Raw genomic sequence first — 13,965 nt, 5'->3', positions numbered from 1 at the left:
ATGCTGGGGGCTGTCCCCTTAACATTTGTGTGGAAGGAAGGGGAAATAGCCCATGCAATTTTTTCTCATTCTTGGCCAAGAAGCAGTACTGTCAAAATTCTCTCTTCTGCACCACTACTAGAAAGTATAGAAGTCTCTTTTGCCGTGTGTGTGTGTGTGTGAGACAGACAGACTCTCTCTCTCTCTCCCCTGCCCCCTCCACCCCATTTTGGCCTGCCCCTTACCTCAAACATCTCGTTGTCACGGAGGGGCCGGTTGGTCATGACGACCCCGTTGTTGAACTCGTCCAGGGGCCGCCGCCGCTCGGCCGTCTTGTTGTTGTTGCTGAGCTTGATGAGGGTCCCGCACTTCTCGTGGAAGAGCAGGGCGTCGTTGGAGGTCATGGGCGGGGCCCCGCAGGGGGCAGAGTCCGAGGGGGGGCTGCCGAGGCTGACGTTCAGCAGGCTCCCGTTGTAGGCCGACAAGATGGCGTTGCTAACCACTTCCGAGAGCTCCATGCTGGAGAAGCCTGCAGGGAGGAAGGCCAGAGGGAGGGGCTGGGAGGGAGAGGCAAGGCCCCCTCGGCCGGATTCTGCATCTCAGACAGGGTGGCTCTCGGCCTCCCATCCCATCGTGCTCAGCAGTCCTGCTGAGAGCAAAGGCCTCGGAGATTGTGAGCCAACCCTCTGTCCTGTGGCCCGTGAAGAGATCCACTGGTTACCAGTAGCAGTACCTATTAACAGCGGAAGCTGCCCTACCCCAAGCCAGACCATTGGCCCATTGACCCAGGACCAAGGCAGTTCACACGTGCTTACTTTTAGGGTCCTACTTGAGTTGGGAGCTGTGTGTGCTCCCGCTTTGTGGCCATGTGCAAGGGAAACAGCAAGGGGGAGGAAGTGATCACCTGGGGGAGAGGAGTTGGGTTGGGCGGGGTTTCCTCCCACCCTGGTCAAGTGCTGGGCACGAGAGCTGGATAGGGCGGTGCTGGCCGACCCAGCTCTTTTCTCCCCGATGGTCACTCCCCCCACCCAACATTGCTGTTTCCCTCATAGACGATCACAAAATGGGAACAGACAGAGTTTCTGAATGAGGGGAGAACTAATTTATGTATTATTTATCCCACTTATATACCGCTCCAAATAAAATCTCTGGGCAGTCTGCTCACTGTAACACAACAAGAATGAAAACCTTAAATCATATAAAACAAATTAAAATAACCAATAAAGCCTTCTAAACTGAAAGCCTGATAAAATAAGTGCCTCTTCAAGAGTCACTTCAGCACCACCAGCGATGGGGAGGTTCTGATTTCCTTTGGGAGCATGTTCCAGGGCGCTGGGGCAACCCTAGCGAAGGCCCGGTTTGGGGCTGCCACCAAGCAGATGGAGCTCCTCCGATGATCTGAATCAGCAGCAGAGTTCATGAAGCAGTTATGATGGTGTGAGCTGCCGTACTGTCTACTTTGACCAGTAGTGATCTTCTCTGAGGTTAGAGGTAGGGATGTGCACGAACCTGTTTGGGGGCCCTTTACAGGACTCTGAACAGGTTTGAACACAAGGTTGGTTTGAAGTTCGAAGGCCCCGGGGGTGGCACTTTAAGGGCGGGAGGAGGGTGCCCTTACCCCCTCCCGCCACTTTCCCCCCTCCGGCATGCTGAGCACCTACCTTCACCGCAACCTGCAACTTGGGACTCTGTTTCATTTGCTGCTCTCATCATTTGCTCATCTCTCCCTTCCCCCCGTCTGCATCCGGCATCACTTTTTCGTAAAAACCTTTGGGGTGGCAGTGTACCTCCCTGCCGCCCCACTGCCCTCCTTGGCCAGAAGTACCAGGGGCACGTGTGCATGTCAGACGTGCATGTGATGGGTGCATGCACACCCGGTACTTCCGGCCACTTCCAGCCGAGGAGGGCAACAGGGCGGCAGGGAGGTACACTGCCGCCCCAAAGGTTTTTACGAAAAAATGACACCAGCGGGGGGAAAAGCGGTGGGGGGGTAGGTGCACCCTCCCCCCACCCCACGGGTGTTCCGTGGACATCCCTAGTTAGAGGCAGAGTTTTCCAGCCCTGCTACCTGAGAATCCTAGCATTGGGATCCTGGAGATCTTCTAATGCAGGAAACTGCTACAGCCTCACTGGCAGGTGGCTTTGAACAGGAGACTGTAGAGGGTGAATCTGGGACCGTGTACAACACACAAAGCTGGGGCTCCATCACAAGGCTCTGGGCCCTCCCTTAAGGCCACCAGCCCCATCTCTGCTGGAAGGTGGGAGATGTCCTGTTCTCTGCCTGTCTCAATTAGACTATCCTTTAGGCAAGGGGTTCCCAACCTGGGGTTGTCGGATGTTGTTGGACTACATACAGCTCCCCTTCTGGCCATTGTGGCCGGGGATGATGGGAGTTGTAGTCCAGCAAGATCTGTGGAAAATGGGAAAGGATAGAAGAGGGGATGCTCACCATTTTCTGACTCCAGGCTGTTGGGAAATTTATCTGGCCGGTTCTGGTTGCAGGCCAGGTCCAGGGCTGTGAGACAGAAGAGGAAGACGGAAAGGCACATTACGTTCCCATATTCAGAATGAATACGACGAATATGTACAATGGACATTTATGTACTGCTTTTCAACAGGGGCTCCCAAAGCAGTTCATATAGATATAAAGTAAATAAAGATGGCTCCCTGTCCCCAAAGGGCTCACAATCTAAAAAAGAAACATAAGATAAGACTCCAGCAACAGTCACTGGAGGGATGCTGTGCTGGGGATGGAGAGGGCCAGTTGCTCTCCCCCTGCTAAAGCAAGAGAGTCACCACTTTAAAAAGGCACATCTTTGCTCAGTCAGAATGAGGCCCTTGGTCTGTATCTCGCCCAGAATTGTCTACTCTGCTTGGCAGCATCTTTTTGGACCTTCCTCAGCATGAGATCCTTTCAGCTGGTGATGCCAACTGAGAGTTGGTTGGGACTTCTGCACAGAAAGCTGACCTTCTACCACTGAGTGACGGCTCCACCCCAAAGAAGAAAGGAGGGAAGAATACTCTCAAACTTCACAGTCACTGCAGCACCCAGCTGACAGATCCCTCCTATGTCATCACAGGTGCAGAGCAGCGCACACACACACACACACACCCCTCAGTTGATCAACCCATGCAGTCTAGACCACGGTGTCTGTCATGAGCAGAGAGCAGGTTCATACAGAGAAAGATGACTGGGTTAAGTGGATCCCAATAACTCAGACAAGTGAGCCAAGCTATGCACTCCGAAAGAAAGCAAAAACAGACTCCCCACCCTCCAGCATGGCCTGCAGACCTGACCCAGATATGGTGGTCAGACTGGCTTTCAGCAAAGCCCTTTCAGGAATCATCCCCGAAGGATTTTTTACTGGGTTATCCTCTGGCACCCAACACAGCAGGCCCTTAAAGGGGAGAAATGCACCCCTCAGTGCCTCAAGTTCCTAACCGGCTGGGGAGGAAAGCACAAGAGAAGCATCTGTCAGAAGTCGCAGGGCATGCTCTGGACTGGGGCTGCTAAGCTTAGGGCCCCAGATGTGATGGGACTGCAACTCCCATCCTGACCAAAGGCCATTGTGGCAAGGGCTGATGGGAGTTGCAGTCCAACAACAGCTGGGGATCCCAGCATGGCAACTACTGATCTACCCGTATTTACGGATTTAAGACAGCCCCCTTAAAAAGCAGAGGTTATACCTGCATCGACTCAGAAGGAACGGGACAAGATGACCTCCCGATTTCTAATATCGAAAGAAACTTGGAAGAAACCTAGGCTTGGATTCAGGCAAATGCTGCAGACTGTAAGCCTGTGGGTTTGTTTGAGGGTTTGGGAACTATTTTTCCTAGAGCATCTAGCATTGTACAACGACAGAAGGGTGACAATTTCTTGCTTGGTACCTTCATCCTGGGCAGCTCCTTCCTCCGCGTCTTCCGGGTTCCCAGGCACCACCGTGATCTGGGTACACTTGCCATAAAGGTCCACCACGGCCCAGACGTGGAGCGGGATGCCGGTGGCTGCCACGCCACAGTCCTGCCCGTTGACCCAGAGCCGGAGTTCGCCATTGGCCGTGCGCTGGATACCCACTCGGTCGCCCTCGCCCAACTGGTCCAAGTCCTGCCCGTACTCCTCCAAGATCGAGCGCCCGTCCCGCAGCACCGAGCAGCCCGAGATGATCCAGGAGCCTCCCTTGAGGCCCGTGGCGCTGCTGGGGAAATCGAGGTGGTTCGGGTCCAAGGCCGTCACCCCAATCTCAATGGAGCCGCTCCAGGAATTAACCTGCAGGGCAGGGGAGAAGGAAGAGAAGTCAAACACAGACGCCCCAAAGGCTTCACTGACATGCCTGGTCGACGGGGGAATCAGGGAGGAGAGCTGGGCTGGTGGGAGCAAGCGTGAATTGTCCCTTTTGCTAAGCAGGGTCCGCCCTGGTTTGAATTCGAATGGAAGACTACATGTGAGCACTGTAAGGTAACCCCCTCAGGGGATGGGGCTGCTCTGGGAAGAGCATCTAGGTTCCAAGTTCCCTCCACGACAGGGCTGGGAGAGACTCCTGCCTGTAACTTTGGAGAAGCTGCTACCAGTCTGGGTAGACAATACTGAGCTAGATGGACCAAGAGTCTGGCTTGGTATAAGGCGGCTTCCTATGTTCCTATATAATTGGAGAGTGTTTTTTTTTTAAGAAAGAGGAAAGATTTCTGGAGGGCCAGACAAGAAAGAGCTCCTGGGGGATCTCAGAGCTGGAAGTTCTGCCACCTAATTCAAGACGCGTCTGAGCTAGCCGTGTCTCGTTGGTGGGAAAGGAAGGGCCCTTCACACAAGCAAAGGGGTACTCTTTACTCCCCTTGTTCCTGGGCTGGGCCCCACCTCAAGCAAGGGCACCTTGTGGGCAAGGAGGGCGTTTTTCTGAATACCTCTGATGGGGCCTACGATCCTCACAGCAGGTAGGCAAAAGGCAGGGTACAGTCAGTTTTCTATCATTTCAGCATCAAATGAGGCAGGGGCTCCCAACATGGGCCCCCAGATGTTACTGGAGCATCTATCCACTATCCACAGACACAATGGTCAGAGGCTGTTTATTGCTCCCAATGACGATTATTTTTCTCTTTATTTCTCCCAAGTGCCTCTTACTCCCACCCACATCCATAAACTCCCAGCACAGCATTTTGTAGCTGGAAGTCCCCTAGAGGTTTTCTAGTCCACCCGGAGGGGTCTCACTTTAAGGGCAGGGGAGGGTGCACTTACCCTCCCCCTGCTCCCCCCCCCCGCCAGCACTCAGTATCTGTAAAAGCCCTCGGGGCAGCAGTGTACCTCCCAGCCACCCCTTCCCCCTCCTTGGCCGGACGTACCAGGTGCGCATGCTTTTACAGATACCAAGCGCCAGCAGGGGGAAAGCAGGGGGAAGGGTAAGTGGGGGGGGGTAAGACCCACCCCCACGCCATCGAGCCACCCCCGCCCAGTTCCATGCACATCCCTAGCAGGAGATGAAGGTACTTCTCCCTCTCCTGCTGCTCCCCTGCAACTACCGAGTCAGACCCTTGGTCCATCTAGCTCAGGACTGTCTTCACAGACTGGCAGCGGCTTCTCCCAGGTTGCAGGCAGGAGTCTCTCTCAGCCCTATCTTGGAGACGCCGCCAGGGAGGGAACTTGGAACCTTCTGCATGCAAGCCGGCAGGTGCTCTTCCCAGAGCAGCTCCATCCCCTAAGGGGAATATCTTACAGTGCACAGACATGTAGTCTCCCATCCAAATGCAAACCAGGGCAGCGCCTGCTTAGCAAAAGGACGGTCCATGCTTGCTACCACAAGACCACCTCTCCTCCCAATGAGGCATCTTGCCTTTGAACACAGAAGTAGCCTATAGCCAACAAGACAGTAGCCTTTGATAGACCTGTTCTCCATGAATTTGTCCAAGCCCCTTTTCAAGCCATGCAAGCTGCTAGCCATCACCACTTTCTGTGGCAGAGAATTCCATAGATTAGTTATGTGCCCTGTGAAAATGTACTTCCTTTTGTTGGTCCTATATTTCCTGACAGTCCGTATCGTCATGGGATGCCCCTTCTCCCCAAAGCCTTGCCTGGACAATCCCACCCCTTTCATTTCTCGTCTCTCCCATACCCCATAAGACAGTACTTTTAGTAGTGAAGTAAAGTGTGCCGTCGAGTCAATTTCGACTCCTGGCGCCCACAGAGCCCTGCAGTTTTCTTTGCGGAGGGGTTGACCATGGCCTCCTCCGGCGCAGTATGAGATGATGCCTATCAGCATCTTGCTAGATCGCTGCTGCCCGATATAGTACCTGCGGGGATTCAAACTGGCAACCTTCTGCTTGTTAGTCAAGCATTTCCCCGCTGTGCAACTTAAGGTAACTACTTGTAGTAGTAGAGACTGTCAAAATTTAGACCAGGACTGCTGCTTAACGTCCAGAGGAGGAGGAGGAGGAGGAGAACACTCATAGACAGGCGCATCCTGCATATTCTAGAAGTCAGCCTCGCAGGACACCCTGCACATTCCCATCCCTCTCCTAGGGACATCTCCTGCCTCTCAGGGCTCACCCCTCTTCTTAGCCTTCATGTATGTCAGTGATCCCTTTCATCACCCCATAACTCGCTCTTACCTCCCATACGCCTCCCCCAGAGCCTCCTCCCACCCAACCCCCACTTCACCATGCAGGCACCTCAACCGATCCCAACCCTGACTTCCACGGTCTCCCCTTCTCTTACTCTGCCTGTACCCCAGGGGATCTCGCCTCCCGGCTTCTGCTCCTCTCCCTACCCTGCATGTACCCCAGTTCACCTCTCCTCCTCCAGCCTCTGCAGAACCACCACCACACCTCTTCGCCTCACCCTACAACAGGTACCCCAGCGGATCCCTCCGCCAGCCCCCAGGCACCCTGCTCCCCTCCTTCCTCCTCTGCCCCTGTGGGTCCTCCCTCCCACCCACCACCCACCCCCCTTTGTGTCCCCAGCCGGCACGCACCCCGCTGATCGCGCCCCCGCAGCCTCCCCCGCCCTCCTCCCGGCCCTGCCTGGGCCCCTGAGCTGACCGCCCCCCCCCCGCGGGGCCTCCCTACCCCTCTTCATCTTGCCCCGCACGTACCCCGCCGGGGGCTCTCTGCTCCCCCGCCCCCGCCCCTCCCTCTACCCCGCAGTTACCCCGGGAGGCGGCGGCGGCGGCCCCCCCCCCCTGCCCCGGCCTCACCTTCCTGTCGATGCGGACGGTGAAGACGGCGCCCGGGGCGAGGGGCTCCCGGCTGAGGACCAGCCCGTGGTTGAACTCCTGGCCGGGCTGCGACCGAGCCGCGCTCCGGCCCCCCCGCGACAGCGTCACCAGCCGGCCCGTGCGCGGGTGCAGCAGCGGCAGGCCCGCCCCGGGGCCCGGACCCCCGCCGCCGCCGCCGCCCCCCAGCATCCCGCCTCCAGGCCCCACCTGCCGCCGCCGCCCCCAATCCCCTCCCCGCGGCGGCACGGCGCACACCCGGGCGCGACGGCCGGCCGCGCTTTACGGCAGGAGGGCATGCCTCGGCTGCTTGACGGCAGGAGGGCGCCCGCGACGCTGCTTGACGGCAGTGCGGCTGGGCCGGGCTAGGAGAGGCAGCCTAACGAAAGCGAGGGGTGGGATTGGAAGAAGCCGTGTGACTTTTACGGCAGAAGAGCGCCGTCGCGCTTTACGGCGCCGCCCGAGAATCTCGCGGAGCTGGGGTGTTCGGTTCGCCGGCTGATCCACTCTCCAGTCGCGTGGCGTTCCCAAGGCGACTTGCATCTTTCGGGACCTCCTCAAAACAGTTCGTTACCTTGGAAGCATGTTTACAGCATCGCTCTAAACGGGATTAAGCAGAAGCAAACCCCTCCAATTCCCTATTGGGTATGGTTAGGTTTGCAGCCCAATGTTAGAAGGGATAAAAACCCTACACAGAATTAAGCCTGCTTAAGCCCTTTTATTTTCTATTTAAAATATTTCTACCCCGCTCCTCCAGTACACTACTGCTCAAGGCGGCTCACGACATTTATAAAATAGTTACCATGTAAAATCGGACAGATAAAATTGACCAAATTTAGCTAGACAAGTTAAATATATGTTAAAGCTAAAACCACAATCAAAATTACAGATTTTAACATTTTCAAATTAAACGTTATTTTAACAAAATAAAAACTATGAATGGTTTTGACTTTGACTTCAGTGGTGCCTAGCACGTGTGGCAATCCTGGATTGTGGCCTTTGTGTGCGGAAACGTGGCAGCATGCAAAGCCAGCCCAGGTGCAGCTGGAACCTGGCCAGGTGGACAGTTAAACAGGCCGTCCTGTACTCTCAAGCCAGTCTGCCTGGGGGTGCTGCAGCCTCCCTTTATACAGCTCCATCTGATCTGCCGACTTGAGTGGGCAGGGGGCAACCGGCATCAAACCTTATACCCTGGCCTCTCTTTTCCTGTCCCAGTTTAGCAGATAACTAGAACTCCAGCTCTCTGCAAAGTGGGGCACACTGAATTCCACAGATTCCAAGGGACTGGGCTGGGGGGGGGGTTTGCCTGCAATTCAGACATACAAAAAGGTGTGAGGGGGGAGGGCCCATCACACAGTGACCCAGCACAGGCTTTGCATAGGTGAAGTCCCAGGTTCAAATCCTGACATCTCCAGCCAAAAGGTCCTCAGAGATGCTGGGAAAGGGACTCCCCTCTGCCTTAGGCCTTGGAGAGCAGCAGCTGCCAGTCCAAGCAGGCTGTCCTGGGCAAGATGAACCAATGGTTTGACTCCACAGAAGTCAGCCTCGCATGACAATGGGACTGGAGCACAGACCTGGCATGCAGGAGACCCCGGGTTCGATGCCCAGTAGCATCTGCAGTTAAAGCAGGGATTCTCAACCTTGGGCTCCCAGTTGTTGATGGACTTCCCATATTCCTCAGCCCCAATTATTTTTGGCCGTTGTGGCTGGGGATGATGAGAGTTGTAATCCAACATCATCTAGGGGAACCAAGGTTTGGCACCCCCAGGATAGACAGTGTGGGGTTTGATGGACCAGTCGTCTCTCTTGGCGTAAGTCACTTCGTCATGCATTTGGCAGAGGCATAATTTGGCTGGGTCCCTGCCTGCTTTGCATGCAGAACTTTGGACGCAGAAGAGCCCAGATTCACCCTCTGGAAATATCTCCAGTTTATAAATACCTGATTGTAGCAGGGCTGGGGAAGACCCTGAAAAGATGCTGCCAATCAGAGTAGGCAAAGTCAAGGATTAGGTAAGGTTAAGCTTAGGCTCAATGCAATAGTTCTTCTTTAGTGCCAATAATTACATTTTAATCTGGTGCCTGTGCATGTTTCAAAATATGGTGTCGCTGCTTTGCTGTTTTATAATTTTACTTTATAAACAGGGCCTCTAGCTCCCAAATGCTCTTGCTCTGACCACTAAGGGCAGAAGACAGCCCTGCTGGATCAGGCCCAAGGAGGCCCATCTAGTCCAGCATCCTGTTTCCCACAGTGGCCCACCAGATGCCTCTGGGCAGCCCACAGGCAAAGGGTGAGGGCATGCGCTCTCTCTTGCTGTTGCTCCCCTGCAACTAGTATTGCCTCTGAGGCTGGAGGTGGCCTGTAGCCATTGATAGACTACTAGCCCCATTCCCTTCTCTCACCTGTGAGTGGGGAAAAAATCCTTCAGTCCCTCCCCCTGCTGAGACAGCTGAGAGACTGGGACAAATTAGAAACAGACTGGTTAATTACCTGGCGGTGATCTGCCTGTAAAGAGCTGCTGGAAAGACCCTTTAGGGGAAGCCATGCAGATGGACAAAGTAGGAGTGAGTTTCACAATGGGGACCTTTCTCTGGGCTTGCCTTATCGGTGGGGTGATGTTAGCCACAGGTTTGGTTAATGCAGGGGCCCCAGTATCCCCAGGTACACAGTCCTCCTTGTGGGTCCTCCCAACTGGTCCTGTCTGGGTGAAGGTGCAGTGCAGAAGAAGCCATGTTGTCGTGACAGTGGAGAAAGGCCCAGCAACCGCAGAGCTTAGAGCTGCTGATCTGTCCCTGGGAGGCTGTCCTTGTACAAGCCTCGAAAAGGAAGTGCTTCTTTTTGCAGTAGGCTTCCAAGAGTGTGGGTCCCGAGTCCAGGTGAGCTTGCAGGGTCCTTGTCCTCTCTCTTTCACTCAGCAGCAGCTGATCTCATGGATTTCTCAGTCCAGTTTTAAATGTAGAAAACAAGACGCCACTCCCTGCCACTGGTGTAGGACTTGGCCCTGAGCCCTCCTGAAGCCTTTCTGCTCGAGGGATCCTCCCCCGGGTCCCTTTCTGTTGATGGCTTCAGCATGCTACCTGAGGCACACAGGAGTGCCCATCACACTGGCTTCTGGGCAGCACCGTCCTTAGAGAGTCCCGGTGGGGTGTGCAGGGCCTGGGGCAAATTGGCCAGTGTGGGGGCCCTTTCCAGCTACCTTGAATTATGGCAGCAAGTGTTCGCCAAAGGACACCGCACGCACCTAAGGACGGCCCTGCTTCTGGGCAAGGCTGTCTGTGCAAGCTGTGATGTGGTCTTCTCTCTCTTCCCTATTCAGGTGGCCCCAAACACCACAATCTACCAAAGCAGTTTGTTCTACAAGCCAGGAATCTCCAGGGCCACAGCAGCTGTCCTGGGTATCCCATCTGAAATTCCGGTTAAGTGTCACGATCTGAGGTGCGTAAAAAATCTGCAGGGAGAGGAGAGAATCTTCATGCTGGGTGTGGTTCACTGTGGAGGTCGGCCTTGGGGGTTTGTGACAGAAGTTTATAAAGTTCCATGTGGTGTGGATAACTTTCCCTCCCTCTCCCAAAATACTGGAGTGGTGTGGGTGGTTGTCTCAATCGAATTCTATGGGATTACTAATTAGATTCAGGGCATCCCAAAGGAAGGACTTATTTGCACAATGCATACTTAACATATGGAACTTGCTGCCACAAGATGTAGTCAGAGGCGCTCTTACCCCTGGACTTTGGGCCCGAAGTCCAGGGCCTCTACAGCTCCTGGCCCCCCGCAAATCCTCTTTGGTCTGTCCTGGGTGGTGTGTTCGCCTGGTGGAACATAATACTTAATTTGCAGGGGAGGTGGGGGCCCTCCAAAGGCCTTTAGGTCCAGACTCCAAGATTACCTAGGTGCACCTCTGAATGTAGTGATGGCTTTAGAAGGAGATGAGACAAGTTGGGGAGGAAGTGTGTGATAGGAAAACTGAGCCGCCATAGTCAGAGGCAGTGTACCACTGAATACCAGATCCTGGGAAGTGACAGCAGGATAGGACTGCTGGCTTGCTTGTAGGTTTCCTGGGGAAATCTGGATGGCCATTGTGCAAAGAGGGTGCTGGGCCAGATGGGCCCACATTGACCTTGTCTGGTATGGCTCTTCGTGACACTTCATTTGAACCAGAACTTGTAACTAGGAGGACCCTCCACACTGGAAGATGGGGGGAGGTAAAGTACCTCTGAGCATCTGCAGAATGCCATTCCATAAGTCATAGCCACAGTTGCTGGCCACATATGTGATAAGAGGGCAACTCCCAACCATAGGAGAGGAATCAAGTGCGCGTCTAACTTTAAATGCTGGCAAAGCTTGGACTGACTTTTAATGGACCGTTAAAATTGGCTAAAGTTTTGCAAGATATAATTAACTCATTACAATGCAAACTGTTAACAGCTTAAAAACAACCCTAGTTGCTTGGTGTAACACAAGCATAAGATGTATATATTTTGGGTGTGGTGTGGCCCCCTCTTCTGTGCAACTGACTGTCCAAGCTTGCTTTTTTCTCTGCCCCAGGCAAATTCCTGAACAAGACTCCAGAGAAACTTGCAAAACCAAGAACTGCAGGCCACAAGCTAAGCAGAGACCAGCTACTGGACATCACAAAAGACATCTCTCTCGGCATCAAGGCAGGTCCTTTCAGAAGCAGAAGTGCGTTTCAGGCTTGGCTTACAGGGGATCTCAGACTGGTCCCTAGGTGCCAGACTCCTGTTCCCTTAACCCATGAGCACAATTGCCTTCTATCATTGTGGCAGGAATGATGGGAATTGTAGTCTAACATCTGGGGGCGCAAGTCTGAAAACTGCTGGCTTGGCTTAGCTTGATTGCAGTATTATGAAGGTTCAGGAAGTGAATAATTCTAAGAGTCTCTAGTGGAGAGGGAGTTGAAGAGCCCGTCAACATAATTTATGCAAAATTTTAAAATGAGTAGAGCCTCTCTCTTTTTTGGTACATAGAGAACTCCTCCTTAACAGAAATTGAGCCATACCTGGACACTGGACCACTGTCAGTCCAAGATGGAATTCAAGAAGCAGATGGGAAAGTGGAAATTGTGAAGCTCACATCAACAGGTAATTTACCAGGAAGAGAAATGGGTGTGAACACCGTTTTGGTGCCTTGCCTTGCCTTGCCTTGCCTCTTGGTCTCCTTTGGATTTCTGGTCCTTGAGCATTCCTCTTATCTCCTAGCCCAGCTGCTCCTGGCCACGCCTTTACTGTGAGCTTTCCCTGCTAAAAAGACAATTTCTGCTTCCCTCGCAGAATCTGCACTCAGTTAACCTTCTCTTACTGATGGCTCTACCTTGAGCAATTTAACCCTCTGTACTGAGTAGCAAAATCATGTTGTGTAAAAGTATCTGAAAGGGTTAAGAAGTCACTCAGTTGTTCCCATTGGTCAGAGGGTCCCTCCCATCCTGATTTGGAGGTGGTGGTGGGGAGAAACCTGTTCGTTACCTATATGCATCCTCCAGGAAGAAACAACATTTAACTAGAAACTCATACAAGATTGGTGGAATAAATTGAATGACCGTATTTAGTCCATTATGGTTCTAGAGAGTGTAGAAAGAGCAATTCAGATAGCCTGTTGTACTGAAGGGCCCTTGGCTGGTACAGGAGATACACCTGGGTTGGTAGTCTATGCCAGGGGTTGTTGGACTACAACTCCCATCATGCCTAGCCACAACGGCCAAAGGGGTGATGGGAGTTACAGTCCCGTGACCTCTGGGGACCCAAACATGGGAACCTTGCTCTAAGCAAAAATGCAAAGAGGACCTAGTGAAACACCATCCTCCCTCTTGCTCTTCCTCCTTGCAGCAGCTGCCACAGCTCCTGGAATGGTCTTGGCGCTGATCATCTTAGTGGCTTCTGTCGTCATTGTGCTCTTTGCTATGGTGGCCCTGCTGCTGTGCCAGAGATGTTGTGCTGTTGCCGCCCTCTCCTAACACAGCATTTTAAGGAATTCTTTTTGTGTACAGTATTTAATAAAACGTTTCAGTGTGGATCTGGCTCTCGTTGCCTATTCTGAGAGGGTGGGATGCCGTGGGTGGTGGTGGGAAGGAAGAACATGTAAGTTCTGCTGGGACTATGGGAGCTTGTAGCAGTTTATAGCCTTTGTCTCGGAGCAAGCTCACGTGAGGGAAAGAAATGCTGACTCATCCCTGCAGAGCTTTCTGGCAAAGGCTACTCCTAAAACTCTTCTTTATTTTTGGTTTGGTAGGTTCTAAAGGCCGCCACCACCACCCACTTATCGACAGAGCTTGACACCCACCCCCGGGCTTGGGTGGAAATCCCAGGGAAAACTCTCTTTATTTTGCTATTGGAAAATTATGCAAAAATCCTCCACGTGCAAGCATACACATGGAGAGAAAACTGATAGTGGCTGAGCTCCTTAGGCGTGTTTTGCACCAGAGAAAAAGAAGTCCCCTTTCAGCCCCCCTCCCCCACTTTCTCCTGAGTTAAAAATCCACTCAGATGGGGCTCGTAAAAGAAAAGAACAAAAAGAAAAACAAGTTTATTCAAATGCTACAGACTGCTTCCATCTGAGGCTTTCCCAGCTTTTAGTTACAGGTAAAAATACTCAGTAGGTTACAAGAATACTTCAAAAAGCACCCCAGATGGATTTGGGATGGCATGCTTTAAAAATTGTGGTTACCCAGTTGCAAGGAATAGGTATGTAGGAAAATACAAAAGCAGCTTTAAAAGCTTACAGAGTCTTTTGCAATGCCCTGGCTGGATGGGCCAAGGCTAGTGTTTCTTAGCTTAG

General features: G+C 53.1%; 2 protein-coding genes across 2 annotated transcripts in view; one reads left to right on the top strand and one right to left on the bottom strand.

The window, feature by feature from the left end:
- Positions 1 to 7,460, bottom strand: part of NEURL4 (neuralized E3 ubiquitin protein ligase 4) — a gene marked incomplete at its 5' end in the record, with an annotated part of 32,499 nt that extends 25,039 nt beyond the window's left edge. Inside the window, 4 exons of the mRNA XM_053260870.1 lie at positions 225 to 508; positions 2,429 to 2,494; positions 3,868 to 4,246; positions 7,161 to 7,460. Coding sequence (XP_053116845.1) covers positions 225 to 508; positions 2,429 to 2,494; positions 3,868 to 4,246; positions 7,161 to 7,460 — 1,029 coding nt within the window. The remainder of the gene's footprint in view (positions 1 to 224; positions 509 to 2,428; positions 2,495 to 3,867; positions 4,247 to 7,160) is intronic.
- A 15-nt stretch (positions 7,461 to 7,475) lies between these two features.
- LOC128329510 (uncharacterized) lies at positions 7,476 to 13,201 on the top strand. Its single transcript, XM_053260869.1, has 6 exons — positions 7,476 to 7,502; positions 7,548 to 7,823; positions 10,493 to 10,611; positions 11,722 to 11,834; positions 12,162 to 12,275; positions 13,017 to 13,201. Exons 1-6 carry the CDS (start codon positions 7,476 to 7,478, stop codon positions 13,142 to 13,144), a joined length of 777 nt encoding a protein of 258 aa, XP_053116844.1. The 3' UTR covers positions 13,145 to 13,201.
- The last annotated feature ends 764 nt before the right edge of the window (positions 13,202 to 13,965 follow it).

Source organism: Hemicordylus capensis, chromosome 6, assembly GCF_027244095.1.
Source record: "Hemicordylus capensis ecotype Gifberg chromosome 6, rHemCap1.1.pri, whole genome shotgun sequence".
Classification (NCBI taxonomy): Eukaryota; Metazoa; Chordata; class Lepidosauria; order Squamata; family Cordylidae; genus Hemicordylus; species Hemicordylus capensis.
Note: the sequence above shows the minus strand (reverse complement) of the source record. Positions and strands in the feature narration are given on the sequence as shown.

What these genes read in the sequence shown, in the direction of transcription:
- LOC128329510 (XM_053260869.1), top strand. Translation starts at nt 7,476, where the DNA reads ATGCCTCGGCTGCTTGACGGCAGGAGG. An exon ending in CCCCTCCAATTCCCTATTGG is followed by an intron (nt 7,824 to 10,492) that starts GTATGGTTAGGT and finishes TTCCCTATTCAG; the next exon opens with GTGGCCCCAAACACCACAAT. An exon ending in TGTGAAGCTCACATCAACAG is followed by an intron (nt 12,276 to 13,016) that starts GTAATTTACCAG and finishes TCCTCCTTGCAG; the next exon opens with CAGCTGCCACAGCTCCTGGA.